Genomic DNA, 14,993 nt, shown 5'->3' with positions numbered 1-14,993 from the left:
GTGCGCCGAACCGGCTCCGTTGCCCGCACCGATTCTTGAGCCGGTACCCGAGTTTTCGGATGAGGAAGAGGATGGTGATGCTCATACGCAAGGTGGGGTTGGTGAGCAACCCAACGATGGTCCCGACGCTTAAACAAATGTTTTCTATCCTTAAACCCCGGGCGAATCACATTGAGGTCAATGCGAATTTTAAGTTTGAGGGTGGTTAACTATTGTTTTCGGCGCCTTGCCTACTTGGTGGATGCATTTCCACTCTAACTCGTATGCCTCCTCGGTTGAGAGTTCGGACCAAATTGGGGGTCCATCGCACAACACCTCGGCGAGTTGATCTCTTGTGACCGCAAGTTGCATTTGCTCCCAATTGAATGGCGCATGTCGGAGGTGATAGAAGGAGTTGATTGCTTGGGCACACCAATCGACCCGCTTTTCTCGAACCGTGCTCGATTTCTGATCCGTTGTTAGGAGGATACGGGTGTTGGCGTAGAACTCGCGGACCAACAATAAATTGATCGACCCCTCCGGTTCCAATAATGCTTGCCACCCTCGTCGTAGGAATTCTTGGTGCAACGGCGCAAATTGTGGAAGGGTGATCTCATAGGCACGCTCCGTCACAAGTTTTTTCACTTTTTGCTTCTCAAAACGAGCGCTGGCGCCTTCGACACAAAAAGCATCGTCGTCCGGTGTTGGAATTTGATCGGTTTTCTTGCCCTTCCCCTTGCCTTTAAAAGTGCCTTCGCCTTGTGAGGTGCCCTCCCCGTCACGTCCTCGTTTCCCCATGACTTGAGAATGCGTGTGGAAGGGATTAGAAGTGAATTGAGTAGCAAATTTCCCCCCAAACTTGACTTGGGCAATTCGTCGAACACCTTGTGGGCGTTCTTGGTGGAGTGGGTTTGTGGAGAAATATGCACCTTTCTTGAAGCCTCCATGCACAAATCACCAACAAGCAACAATGTTTGAGTGTTATGTGTGTGTATTTGGTGGGATTTAGGCGAATTTGTTCAAAGAAAATCGAAAATTTTGAAAAGAGGGGGTTAGGGTTCGAATTAAGAGGAATTAGAGTTGTGAGAATTGTGGTTTGGAAAACCCCTATTTAATATGCCCGATTTTTTTATTCGGACGGCCGTGCGAGATTTAGGCTTGAAATCCGCACGGCCGCGCCAATTAACAAGCAACTAGCTGCAAAACAGGATACATCTCTTACTATTCAAGCTATTTTATATCGTAAGAGGTACATTTTCGTATAAAAAAATTTGCATTAATAATAACTAACTCGTCTTTTATCTTGTGATTTTAGGCTCAGGCAGCTTGAAAAGTTAATCGAAATGTGGAGAAGAATAGGAAGCAGCAGTTTATATACAAGGAACTGTTTTGGAACAAGTGGTTCTTACAAGAAAAATATATCTTCCGATTACTCTGTCGATCCTCGGCAGAAACTTCCTATTCATACCGCTGGTCGAAACGAGACTTTGCAGAGGTTAATGCTTCTCAGGTCAGCTTTTCTGCTCTACATTTTAGCTTTAGACATATTGGTTTTCATCAAAATATCATTCTGAAACCCTACATACACATTTAAGTTTGGTTATTAGTTATATTTGATATACTTGTGATTGTACACATATTTGATTTTTGGTGTCTCGTCGCAATTGTTTGTAGTAACGAATGCAATTATCGGTTTTGATTCTTTCGACAAATGGCTTATACCAGTTTACGTTATTCGCAGCTCCAATTAGAAAGCAGAATAATGGAAGTGGGAAAATAAGAGATGTTTCGCATATACATTATTATTTTTTCTTTCCGAAAAAAAATAATTACATTATTATTTTTTTTAAAGAATTATCAGTGCTTTTTCTTTTGTCGCTGAAAGAGTCTCGCAGCCGAGGTTCTTCGGGCCTCCATCTTCATCATATGGGCCTAAAAATTGGCCCACGAATCAATGGGTCCGGGTAAGCACCAATGCACGCAATCGTTATAAAACGTCACGTTCTCATCGGGCCAATGCCCATATCTACTCGGGTGCCCGTCGGGCCTCAGTAGCATCGCCTGTGTCGTATCCAGCAACCTGAATTCCTTCTTCCCCACCTTCTGCGTAGCCCTTAATTCCTCCAACTGAATCATGTACAGGTCTAAATTCTCACCCTCCAGAATCTTCTCGGTGCTCCGGTACGGCCGCCGACGTGGGCAGTTTCCGCCCTCGTTCCACTTCCCATTCTCGAATTGCGACGGCGCGAATGTCCGGAGGAACACCACGCCGTTGAAGTTTTTCCGCCAGTTGATGGCCTTCAGCGCCGTCTGGAACACACGGCGGCTACGGTAGCCGTAGGTCATCGGGTAATCAGTGACGTTAGGCATCTTGCAGCAACGGCAGCCAACTATGCGGCGGTGCTCGTAGTATACGGCGGTGCGGGGGAACCAGTGGCCCGCGTTCAGAATGACGTAGTCGAACTCGTCGACCTGACTCGTCCACGACTCGTCGAACTCGTCGAGGTAGAGGTTGAAGAGGCCGGTGTGGGTAGGGCCGTCGGAGTCTCGTTCGTCGGATCTTACCAGAAAGGGGGACCAAAAGTAGGCGAGGGTAAAATTGTAATTTATGTATTTCCAGCGCTTGAAGTGGTCATCCGAAGTTGGGGAGACATCTATAGGGTATTCTACCTCAAATTGCAACACAAATTAAACTTAAATTCATAAAAATTGATAAAAACACAAGTTAATTAATTTTTTTAATATTATAAATTAATTTTCTTATCTCCATTCATAATTGGTTTTATTGAAAAGTTATTAATACTAATAATTTCGAGAAATTATGTTTTTGCGAATAATAATCACACAAGTGTCCAGTCCAAGATTAATCTAACAAATCCAGGCTATCTTATCTTCCTTTTAGCTTTATTTCATTAATAAATAATTCAACTTTTGCTGTCTTTTTTCCTATGTTACCAATGGAATTATGATTTGTTGTAGTACCAAAAATAAAATATAAAGAGAAAATAATCATATATCTATAATATATATATTTATATAAATTGATTAAAAAATAAATGAAGTAAAGCCAAGGTACTTTGGTTTAGGTAGACGACAAGGATAACCGGCTCACCATGCATGGCTCATGATTTTATCTTGTACTGTTTCGAAAGCAAACATTCTTTTTCACATCTTATCTATATACCCCATCAATAATTTCATTTCTTTTTTAACAAAAATCAATATAGTATATAGAGTAATAGATTAAATATAATAACAATTATTACAGTGTCTTACGATTTTCTTGAATTGTAGCAACTAGCAAGTAGTCGTTATTAATTAGTTATGTGATCCTTTAATTTTGTCCTAATCTTCCTATGCCTTGAAATAATTGAGTTCTTGATGGGATTTTTTGAAAATAAATAAATCGCCAGCTTACCCTCTTAGGTGAACTAACCCTTTCTCACACTTCAATAATTCTCTCCTTAATTACAACAATTAATGTGACCCTTAAACACAATAATTAATCAAAAACCCAAAATCCAAAAAAAAAAAAAAAATCATTTTATTAATTATATGTCAATGCTTATCCACTAGCAAATTAAACCACAGGAAAATTCTCATGCAAAGCACAGATGTCACGATAGATGCAGCTTTAAATGATATAGGCAATCAATCAGAATATATTATTATTATTATTATTATTATTATTATTATTATTATTATTATTATTATTATTATTATTATTATTATTATTATTATTATTATTATTATTATTGTATGAAAAAAACTATTTAACCAAAACTAAAATAATTTTTAACTCTAAATGAGATTTGAGATATTTAATACATCATTGAATTCAAAGTGATATATTATAATATCATGTTCGACTTACAATATTCAAACTTGATCATGTCTGCAATAAAAAAAAAAATAAGATATCATATTGTAGTGTTGTTTGATTGTAAAAACCAACTTTTTTATTAGATGATTTAATTTGAAGTCAGATTCCAGGCACCCCGGCATCAGATTGTTTGCTTAATTTTGGATTCTGCCACGATGTTACACGAACCAATTATCAGCTCTAATAATATTTCATATCCTACACAATCACATTTTTTATTACACGGGATCTTATTATAAATTTAAAATCCAATATAATTTTAATGATTCGATTTGAGTTTTTTTTTTCTTTATAATGATTTGATTTAATTTTATATAAACGCGTGATCCGCAATATAATTATATTTAATGATATTAAGCTCACCGACCGAATCATTGTTTGGTCTTTGATAGGTAGCTTAATTGTACTAAGAGAGTGTATTAGCAATAGGGTAATTGGGATATTTCCTAGGCCTTTTCGAGCACGTGGAGGGCCACCATACCCTGGGCTCGCTCTCGATGTCCTATAGTATTCGGGCCGAGGATCTAGATAGAGCGGTATATTAATTAGTGGAAATGTGGATTGAGTCGTTCTTCAGTCAACGGCAGCTCTGGTGCTCTCTGACCATTTGCGCGACGACGACGTCAACTTATTTAGGATTTGTGAGGCAAGCCTCTCTCTTAGGTTGGGGCCGCTTGCTCACGATTTTCATGCTCCTGGCCTCTTCGTACAACTAGGGTGGCTGGGGATGGGAAGTGCCCTCTTCCCTCCGCTTTTTCTGTGCCCTCGGCTTGGTCCATCTCTCCCAGTCGTGCTCAAGTCAGTGAGAATCATGGTAAATTATATAAGTATAGAGAAGTATGTTAAGATTGAGGGTATATTATGAATACATGATCCCTTTTCGTTGTACTTGAAGACAATATTTATACATATCGTAGGGATGGGTCCCCCAAAATGTATTGGGTTATCATGATGATATTACTCCCTACTTATCACACAATTAAATTTTCTAGCAATTTTCAATAGAAATAAAACTCAAATGATCCATAAACATAGCAAAATTATTTTCAATTTCGTAATGAAGCTGGTAAAATAAGAGAGATTTCGTAGACATTAACCAAAAACCACTATATTAAATACATTTTTTAAATAATATAATTTCCCCCAAAACAATTAAAAAAAGAAATTCAATGCATTTTCTTTTGTCGTTGAAATGGTCTCTCAGCGGAGGTTTTTCGGGCCTCCATCTTCAACATATGGGCCAAAAAATCGGCCCATGAATCAATGGGCCCGGGTAAGCACCAATGCACGCAGTCATTATACAGCGTCACTTTCTCTTCGGGCCAATGCCCATATCTACTCGGGTGCCCGTCGGGTCTCAATAGCATCGCCTGCGTTGTGTCCAGTAGCCGGAATTTCTTCTTCCCCTCTCTCTGCGCAGCCCTAAATTCCTCCAATTGAATCATGTAGAAATCCAAATTCAGTCCCTCCAGGATCGTCTCGTTGCTCCGGTACGGCCGCCGCCGCAGGCAGTTTCCTCCTTCGTTCCACATCCCGTTCTCGAAGTGCGACGGCGCGAACGTCCGGAGGAACACCACGCCGTTGAAGTTTTTCCGGCCGTTAATGGCCCTCAGCGCCGTCCGGAAGACGCGGCGGTAGCCGTAGGTCATGGGGAGGTCGGTGATGTTGGGGATCTGGCAGAAGCGGCACCCGACGATGCGGCGGTTCTCGTAGTAGACGGCGGTGCGGGTGAACCAGTGGCCTGCGTTGAGGATGACGTAGTCGAACTCGTCGATCTGACTCGTCCACGACTCGTCGAACTCGTCGAGGTAGAGGTTGAAGATTCCGGTGTGGGTCGGGCCGTCGGAATCTCGTTCGTCGGATCTTACCAGAAACGGCGTCCAAAAGTAGGCGAGGGTAAAATTGTAATTCACGTATGTCCACCGCTTGAAGTGCTCATCCGTAGTTGGGGATTCATCAATTGGGTATTCAACCTGTAATTGTATAATTCAACTTTAAATTCGTAAAAATTGATTAAATTAATTAAAAATTCATCAACATTAATAATCAAATTTATAATAATAAAAAGGAATAAATATATTTGAGATTTGGCGCAGCATTGCAAAAAGAATATGTCATAATGTTTACACTTTGGGAAAATTAAAAGTGGTCACATGTACAAGCACATGAACTTTTCAGCTTTTTTTTTTACTAAAACTGACATTTGCACAAACTTTTATTTTGGTACTATACATAAATATAAATATTTAATTAAAATATAAATTCAGTCACCAAATCTTGAAGAGGACCATTTTGAAATTTGAATTATGGATCTTGGAATTGTTGAGCTGCTCACGTTCTTTGATTCCCTGTACTTTGGCATCTTCCCTTATTATTATTCTATTTTCATTCATAATTGTTTTAATTGATTGGAAAATGAAATAAAATAGAATAATAATACCTAATTTTGAGGAATAATATTTTCTTGTCTATCTTTTTTCAGTAGTAGTAGTATCAGAGAATAACAATAAACACACAAGTGTCCAAGATTAATCCAACAAATCCAGCTGTCTTCCTTTTAGCTTTCATTAATCAATAATTCAATAAAGTGTATATAAATATAAATATAAATATAAATAAAATTAAGAAAAGTTAAGGTAGTTTGCTTTAAGTAGAAGACAAGGAGAACCGGCTCAAAATCCGGCTCACCATGCATGGCTCATGATATTATTTTGTACTGTTTGTTCCTGGTGGAGAGAAAGCCCACTCTCTTTTTTATCATCTTATCTATCTATATATACACATCAATTATTTCTTTTCTTTTTATTTCTCTCAATAATATATAATAGAAAAATAATATCTTAATATTTTCTTTTTAATTTTAGCAACCACCTAGCAATTAGTCGTTATTAGTGATGTAATCCTTTTGTCCTAATCTACCTAAACCTTCAAATAAATCAATAATTGAGTTCTTGATAGTTGAACTAATAACCCTTTTCTCACACTTCAATAATTCTCTCCTTAATTACAACAATTAATGTGAACGTAAACACTAAACCCACTAAATTAATCAATCAAGAACCCAAAATCCAAACAAAAAAAAAAAATCATATATATTAATTATATGCACATATATATGTATGTGTATGTGAATGCTTATCCACTTGCAAATTAAATTAAACCACAAGAAAATTCCCACGCCAAGCACAGATGTCACGATAGATACAGCTTTAAATGATATATAATTAACCAAGCAGAATTTAAATATATAAATTGGCAAAAGACGATACTAACCCGGGATAGAAGGCAAATCATGGACTGCATTTGGTTCCTCCCAACAGAATCACCAACGAAGGCGATTGTCTTGTCCCGGGCCATATCCAAGAACTGATACGGGTTCATAACGGGCAATTCGCACCCGTCGGGCTTCCACTTCCACTTGAGGAAATCCGAATCGGGCCGCCCGTATTTCATGCAGTTTTGGTGCTCGTGGATGGCCCAACACGTCTTGTTCGTGTAATACGGAGCGTCCGTATTCCGTACCCATTCGCCCGTGAAGATATCGCATTCCTCTTGATTATTCGTTAGCTTAATGTCTCGTCCTGCATGAACCACCGAGGAATATTCCTTGTAGCTCGACAGAGAAGGACTCTGTTGCAATAATGGATAGTTGAGGCGGATGACTGTAATCAAGATTAACGCTGTCCCGATTAGGATTACCGTATTCCTTATTTTTTTATTGTTTTTTGCGGTTAGCTCCATAGTTATGGAGCTTGAATTAGAAGGTGTGGGAGAAAAAAAAGAAAGTTGCGACTTCTTGAAGAAGGTGATTTTGGAATAATAATTATGTTTTGGGGAAAGAGTTGAGAAACTATTGTATATAAGTTGGTCATAGAGTATATGTATTATTACAATTATTAATTTATTATTATTATTTTTTATTTATTGGAAAAATATAGAAGCCACGAGAATAAATAATTTAGACTAATGAGATGTCATATCTAATTAATTAATTAATTAATTATATTATTGTAGCGTTGGGGGTATTAATTAGTAACGGTAATCAAGGCACATGGTTAAGTTTAATCAATACAGTCCTTTAGTTTGCTATTATATTAACTCTAGTTGACTTAAAGAAAACAAATGGAGCAACTTATCAGAAAAAAAAGGAGAATAATTAATTAAACAAATGGAGTAGAAATTAATATTATGTTTGATTCACAGTTGATCATGTATGCAACAAAAAAATTAACCCCAAGTAAATTAAATCTCATGTGATTAATTACTACTAAACTAATTAAATGATCTAAAATGAATTTATTCCCATGTAAGTATCAAATTTTCACTTGAGAAAAAATGCCAATTTTTTTGTTTCATAATTTAATTTGAAGTCAGATTACAACTAGTCATGCATCCGACTAATTGCTTGATTTTGGATTCTGTCACGATGTTTACATGAACCAAAATCAACACTTATAATATTTCATATCCTACAAAATCACATATTTTATTAGACCAGATCTTATTATAAAATTGAAAAATCAATATATCCTTAATGATTTTATTTAATTTTATATAAGCATGACCGCAATATAATTATATATTTAAGGGCAAATTATGGCAAATCCCGAGTTATGGTTAAATTACGAGAACCCCTCTCTTGTTAGGGTAATTACAGCCACCCATCAACTATGTATTATCTTACGAAAAGACTCCTCTAGAGGTAAATTTATGGATGTTAATTCGGTAAAAACCAAACTGAAATTTCGATACGCCTACATTTCATACTGTTTACCGAACTAAATATACGATTTGGTTCGATAAATAAGCGAATTACATAAATTTTATGTAAAAATATTTAAAAGAAATGGTGACTATAATTACCCAAACAAGTAATGAGTAAAATGCTTGTATTAAGACTTAGAAAATTAAAGAATCCACAACCGGAAAACCTCCATCACAAAAATAAATGGAAGGAAAAGAATAGATGGAGACAAATCCATTCCATTTACAAGAAAATGCCCAATTAGCAATATATTTAATGATATTAAGTTCACCTATTGAATTATTCTTTGGTCTTTGATAGCTAGCTTAATTTGACTAAGAGAGTGTATTAGGGTAGTTGCACCCCTCCACTACCTACCTACCACCCCCAACCCTATCCCCCACCCCCAAGAAAGTCAAATACTTTTTTTCTTTTTTCTTTTTGGACAATAGAAAGGCAAATAAAGTTTCAAGAGCGGCAGTGTGGGAATTTCAACTCCAATGAGATTGGTTCCTTGTGGGCACCAGGTCCGGGTCCGCTACGTTAACGGGTCGTTGAGTTACCATGATTTACATTCCTCCATCAATCCTTGTCGGGCCAAGGGATGGGGACCCTGGGGGCGAGGGATTTCGCCTTGGAGCAAGTTTCAAGAGCGGCAGCCCATATGAAATTTGTGGGGACAATTTGGATGTTAAGCCCAATAAGTAGCCCACAATTACCACCCATTAACGCATTAAAATGTCTGGACCATTCGATTAAGCCCTGAATGGCCCAGATTAATGTCAAGATTCACGGATATAATAATATTTGTTTATTGTAATTTATGATAATATTTGTAATTACTGTGTAGATTGAAGAATTGAGATAGGAATAGAAAGACTTGGGAAAGAAGAAAGTAGAAAAGGAAAGGATTAGTGAAACTTTTCATAAAAAACATTCCTCACCCTAAATGTGGTATAAATACCCCTTTCCAACACAGGGAATATTTCTACCCTAGCCCATTACAATAACATCAGCAGAACTTAAAACAAAATAGACAAAATAACTATTGGGTTTAAACAAACAAACGGGCCCAATAGAATTAAACAAATAACATAAGTGGGCTGCTAAACTCGGCCCTTAGCCCCGAAATCCGGTCCAACCAAAGCGACATCGTTTTGTCCTTCAATATCTTCCTCAACTCCCGATTGTGCCAAGACTCCTCCTTTAGCAATTCTAGGGTTCCTCTTCTTCTTCAGCCCCCAATTCATCTCAATCCCATTCTTCTTCTTCTCATTCATTCCAATTCTCGATCCTCTTTGCTTCTTTGCACCCCAGGATATAACAATTAACCACCCATCAATGCATTTATTCTATCATTCTATGCTTGATTGAACCTTCACATTTTGGTTAGTAAAAAGAAAATTTAAAATACAAAGTATTTTAAAGTTAGAAAAATAACCATTTTTTTCTTTTGCTGTTATATTGTTTTACTTGTGCGTGTGAAACTGGCACCGATAGGAAGGGATCAACTCGGCACCTTTGGGTCAAGCTTCCCATATTCAAGATCGATGGGCCAAGGTCCAATGAAGAATAAAAGTTAAGTCCAAAACCGAGGTAACCCATATACCTTATGGCCCAAATTCTAGTGAAGAAAGATGATTGAGATAGGCAAAACGTTCGTCAGAGATAGACAGGTCAAAGAGATCGCACATTTGGAAGACCACCATCACACTTTTACTCACAAGATACCAGGTTGCATGCAAGATAGGAAAAACTAATAGGCTTTGAGCTCAAACACAATCAGAGTCGAGTATATTTTCCTTTGTTAGAATCTAATTGGATTCTAATAAACAAGGGATGAGTAACGACTTGTGCAACAAATCCTTATGTACCGTAAAACACAAAAGGGGAGTCTCCTTGTTTACTTTAATTCTTTAATTTGTCATTAATTGTTTCTTTTATATAGGAAACTATCTTATTGATTAAAAAGAGTTATTCTTAACTTAATGACTTGTGTAGAAGTCTTGTGAAAGAAGAATTCATTTTTTACATATATTTCACACCGTGAGAATCAAGAGATAATGTTTTCTTATTATTTGTTATTAATTGGTATTTTATATATTTTTGGGAATCGGTGTTTGAATAGGAGTTAATATCTTTCAATAAGATTTATATCCTAATATGCCTGATACGTATTTTATGTTGGACTCTTGTAGGATTCTTTTATCAGGCTTATAAAAGTGGAGCAAATATACGTTAGTGCTGGACGTCTTTTTTGGAGAAAACATATCTCTGTTTTCTTTGTTGTTGTTGTGCATTTTATTGAGAGAAAAAGATTTCTCTTTTCTTTGTTGCTCCCACAGTGATTTTTTATCGAGAGAAAATATACAGAGAAAATATTCTTGGCTCTCGTTTTTATTGCTCCATCGTGATACGTGATTTTCATAGAAAATATACCGGCTTCAAGGCTTTGTGGTGAAGACACCAAGATTCAAGGAGTATCACAAGTTTGTTTCTTCTATATAAAAAGAAGATCGGTTCTTCGGGAGAGGGGCTTAAACAGATCTCGGGAGGAGATCGATCCGCCGACTGAGGGATTCAGCGTTGAAGGGAGTTCAACCGTGCGGAGCAAGGGACGTGCTGCAAATTGAAGATTTATAATTCAGCGTAGTATACAAGAACGGCGTCAACGAAGAGGGAGTCTTTGTATTTTGATTAAGTCCTATTATTGTATTCGTAAAACTAAAAATTAGTAAATTTTATTTGCAGGTCCCCGTGGATGTAGGGTACAATTGTATCCGAACCACATTAAAATTTGTGTCTCGTTTATTTCTGTTTTTACGAACTGCTTCACGAACTGTTGCAACACTTCACGCAACATTAACGAAAAACTGAATCTGACACAAATAATTTATATCTGCACGAAATAAATTCTAACATCCTTAAACATATAAGGATAGAGAAATTTCAAGAATGTATAAATCAAGATTGATGATCATTTCTATATTTCAAAATACTTCGGAAATTTAAAAACTATTTCGAAAATTACAAAAGGAGAAAAAAAAAAAAGAAAAAAAAAAGGCAGTCATAAAAGCCCATTTTAGTAAATTCATATACCAATATTTTTTCCGGTCCGATTGAATGGGCCTTTGTTACGGTCAAACAAAGATTTAAATATAGGCCCACTCAGTCAAACATAAATCCAATTTCAGGTAATTTTACTTTGTATTTTGACTTCTCTTTTTAACAACTCCTGCAACAAATCATTCCAAGCATCAATCGGGCCAGGCAAGCACCAGTGAACGCAGTCATTAGGAATTGTCCGATTTGCCACTGGCCAATGCCCGTATTTACTGGGATGCCCATCCGGCCTCAACACCATCATATTCGTCGCGTCAAACAAACGCAGCTTCCCTCCGGTTCCCCTCCCTGCTTTCTGTGCAATTCTCATCTCCTCCAACTGCACCGAATACATCTCCATATTGTACTCCTCCAAACCAGTCTCATTCCTCTTGTAAGGCCCCGTCCGCACACAATCCCCGCCCTTATCCCACGGCCCGCCCTCGAAATGCGACGGCGCTAACGTCCGCAGATAAGCCACGCCGGCGCCGCCGTTAATCGCCCGGAACGCCGTCCGGAAAGCCCAACGGTAGCTGAACGCCGACGGGAGATGGGTGACGTTTGCCTCCGGGCAGTACAGGCAGCCGATTAGGGTTCGGTTGAGGTAGAAATACGACGGCCGGAAAAACCACTGGCCGGCGGAGATGATAATGTAGTCGAACGTGTGGATTTTTCCGGTCCAGGATTGGTCGAATTCGTCGAGGAATAGATTGAAAGGGGTGGCGAAATCGCCGGGAACGGTTTTCTCCGTTCTGATTAGGTACGGCGACGAGATTATCGAGATGTTGAAGTTGTACTCTGTGTAAACGTACAACCTGTTTCCGGCCTTCGGCTTTGACATGTCAACAGGGTGGCCCACCTGCAATTTTTTTTTTTTATTAATTTAAAATTAAAACGAAAATCTAATATATAATTGTTATATTCACGAATTTATTTTTAAACTCTAGAGGCCGGAAATTCATTAGCATTTGATTACATGCAATTTTAATAATAAAAATAAAAATAAAAATAAAAATAAAAATCGCTGTAGGGTGCAATTGCACGACTATTACATATGCCAATAACATCACACGATCGCTGACACACAATATACATATATAATAAATAATAATTAAAGGCGGCTAAGAAGAAAAACAGATTAAACTAACTAAGATTAGCTCATGGTTCATGGTTATGTTGTTGGTAAAATTTGAATAAATAAGTGAATTTGGGTTGAATTTTACTGATTTGAATGCATTAATTAAATATAGATTACTAAGAAATACACATAAACAGTAAACACACACACACACACACCAATGTGGGTTTGTGTAAATCAACCGTAAAAAATCACCCGGTGTAACTTTCACCGGGTGTAGCATAGAAATAATCATATTTTAAGATACAACCCTATTGTAGATTCATTATAATTATTAATTATGACAACTTGACTAATATAATTATTGATCAACACAGAAATGGATCCATTAATCCATTGACAAATTTTATTATAACCACATAAATGGCAGTATACAAGCTGTCAGCTACATAAATAGTTGCAATTTGTTACATTACATTATTCTGCAAATTAATTTTAATTGCCAGCCGGCCGGGTCTAACTCTGGTTAGTTCCTATTACTGGTAATCCTATAGCAGTAGTTAATTTCATTAATCCAACTTAATTACAAGTTGTGTAATATATTGATCATATAATTAAATTGACACATTAATTACTCAAATGTATCTATCTATCTGCCCATTAAATTTATTTCAATATGCATAAACTAAATATTATTTTTTAATTCAGAAAAATAAACTGTAATGATTTTTTTACACATAATTACGTATGGCAAGTGATCACTTACAGTGGACAAGAGGCAAATGAGAGACTGCATATGATTCCTCGCCACCGAGTCACCGACGAACGCTAACGATTTCCCCCTGACAAGTTCCAAGAACCCGATCGGATCGAACAACGGCAGCTCGCACTCGTCGGGCTTCCATCTCCATTTCATGAACCCTAAATCGGGCCGCCCGAATCTCATGCAGTTCTGATGATCCTGGATCGAGTAGCAAGTCGTGTTCGTATAGTACGGCCCGTCGGGATTCGGGACCCACTCCCCACTAAACAAGTCGCACTTCTTCTTCTCCTTCACCACCGCGTCGCTTGTCCGTTTTCCCTCCCGGCCATCTCCGCGCTTTTCATTTGACGATGTCGAGTTTGCTGACGTGGCAGCAGCGGCGTCTGGTGGAATATTCTTCGGGGAGTCTTCGGACGCTTCGTCTCTGAGATTGGGGTTGTTTGGCTGCGGAGGAGTGGTTGTTGATCGGATTGAATTGTGATCGAGGGATTGAAACCCGATTTGGAAGGATAAAGAGAGTTGATTGTAATTTTGGGAATAAGGGAAATACAAAGGGATGATTGTTAGAATAAAAGTTAGTGCTACGATTGAGATAACCGTTCGTGTTTTTCTTCGTGTTTTCGGTTTGCTTAAGGGAATAATTTCAGAAGTTTGGAGTTTCATTTCATGGAATCTGTGTGTGCGTGTGTTTGTGTGCGTGTTAGAAGAGGAAGAAAGAAGAAAGAAGAAAGAAAATGGAGGAAATGATCGGCAATTAATTAAACTTATGTTGTATCATCAAATTATGTGCTGGAATTGTTGTCTTATATATTAACGTGAAATTTTAATTTGTTGGTCGAATGTTTATGGTATTGACCAATGGGAGGGGGGCTTTGAGTACATCTCACGTTAAATTATCATCAAAATTATTTGTATCGGGTCAACGATTTCAAAGCCGGCTTGGTTGAGCACTTAATTCCTTATTTACTAATTATTTTTCAATTTATTCGAATCCTTTTATTATACTTCATCCTATAATTAGATCTGATCAAAGTAATGTATTCCTCACAAAAGGTAAAAAAAATGTATTTTATTTCAACCCTCCACGCATACATGATGAATATGGGTGAAAATTGAAACAAAATTTTCGATTTTTTTGAAACAAAATTGTAACTAATGTTTATTTTCGAAAAAAATGAAATTATATGATCTAAAAGTACTAATTTCGATTTGATAATTTGATTTTCACCCGTATACGATTATTCTTTTGAGGGAGAATTAATCTCTCTTTATCTTGAATATTTTTTTTAACTAATAAATATAACATTTGTTAGCGTGACACATCAGACTTTTACTTCTTCAAACAAGAAATGCCTCAATCTGTTCAAAGCAGCCCATATATTATTACTCGCACCATAAATTATTACTCTTTATGACAAATGGAAATGAATTGATGTTTGTTGAC

General features: G+C 37.2%; 2 protein-coding genes, 1 long non-coding RNA gene and 1 pseudogene across 4 annotated transcripts; 1 reads left to right on the top strand and 3 right to left on the bottom strand.

Annotated features, from left to right (window-relative positions):
- The first annotated feature begins 1,154 nt into the window (after positions 1-1,154).
- Positions 1,155-1,691, top strand: LOC148768291 (uncharacterized). Its single transcript, XR_016033055.1, has 2 exons — positions 1,155-1,221; positions 1,295-1,691. It is a non-coding gene; the product is annotated as an uncharacterized LOC148768291 (long non-coding RNA).
- A 58-nt stretch (positions 1,692-1,749) lies between these two features.
- LOC105974743 (protein trichome birefringence-like 19 pseudogene) lies at positions 1,750-2,741 on the bottom strand (annotated as a pseudogene). The gene has a single exon (XR_016033054.1). The product of XR_016033054.1 is annotated as a protein trichome birefringence-like 19 pseudogene (transcript).
- A 2,146-nt stretch (positions 2,742-4,887) lies between these two features.
- On the bottom strand, positions 4,888-7,746 carry LOC105971982 (protein trichome birefringence-like 19). The gene is made up of 2 exons (XM_012996920.2): positions 7,136-7,746; positions 4,888-5,835 (listed from the first exon to the last, which is right to left on the bottom strand). The coding sequence occupies exons 1-2, from the start codon at positions 7,601-7,603 to the stop codon at positions 5,029-5,031; spliced, it is 1,275 nt and encodes a 424-aa protein (XP_012852374.2). The 5' UTR covers positions 7,604-7,746; the 3' UTR covers positions 4,888-5,028.
- Positions 7,747-11,527: 3,781 nt separating this feature from the next.
- LOC105975463 (protein trichome birefringence-like 19) lies at positions 11,528-14,462 on the bottom strand. Its single transcript, XM_013000665.2, has 2 exons — positions 13,553-14,462; positions 11,528-12,567 (listed from the first exon to the last, which is right to left on the bottom strand). Exons 1-2 carry the CDS (start codon positions 14,210-14,212, stop codon positions 11,797-11,799), a joined length of 1,431 nt encoding a protein of 476 aa, XP_012856119.2. The 5' UTR covers positions 14,213-14,462; the 3' UTR covers positions 11,528-11,796.
- Between the last annotated feature and the right edge of the window lie 531 nt (positions 14,463-14,993).

The sequence above is a fragment of the Erythranthe guttata genome, chromosome 8, assembly GCF_056151865.1.
Source record: "Erythranthe guttata isolate IM_541 chromosome 8, IM_541, whole genome shotgun sequence".
In the NCBI taxonomy this organism is placed as follows: Eukaryota; Viridiplantae; Streptophyta; class Magnoliopsida; order Lamiales; family Phrymaceae; genus Erythranthe; species Erythranthe guttata.
The sequence above is the reverse complement of the archived record's forward strand: the minus strand, read 5'-3'. Positions and strand labels throughout refer to the sequence as shown.

Bases quoted from the DNA above. Each gene is read 5' to 3' on its own strand.
- LOC105971982 (XM_012996920.2), bottom strand. From the start codon at position 7,603: ATGGAGCTAACCGCAAAAAACAATAAAAAAATAAGGAATACGGTAATC. The intron at 5,836-7,135 runs GTTAGTATCGTC...ATACAATTACAG, and splicing joins TGATTTGCCTTCTATCCCGG to GTTGAATACCCAATTGATGA.
- LOC105975463 (XM_013000665.2), bottom strand. From the start codon at position 14,212: ATGAAACTCCAAACTTCTGAAATTATTCCCTTAAGCAAACCGAAAACA. The intron at 12,568-13,552 runs GTAAGTGATCAC...AAAAAATTGCAG, and splicing joins TCATTTGCCTCTTGTCCACT to GTGGGCCACCCTGTTGACAT.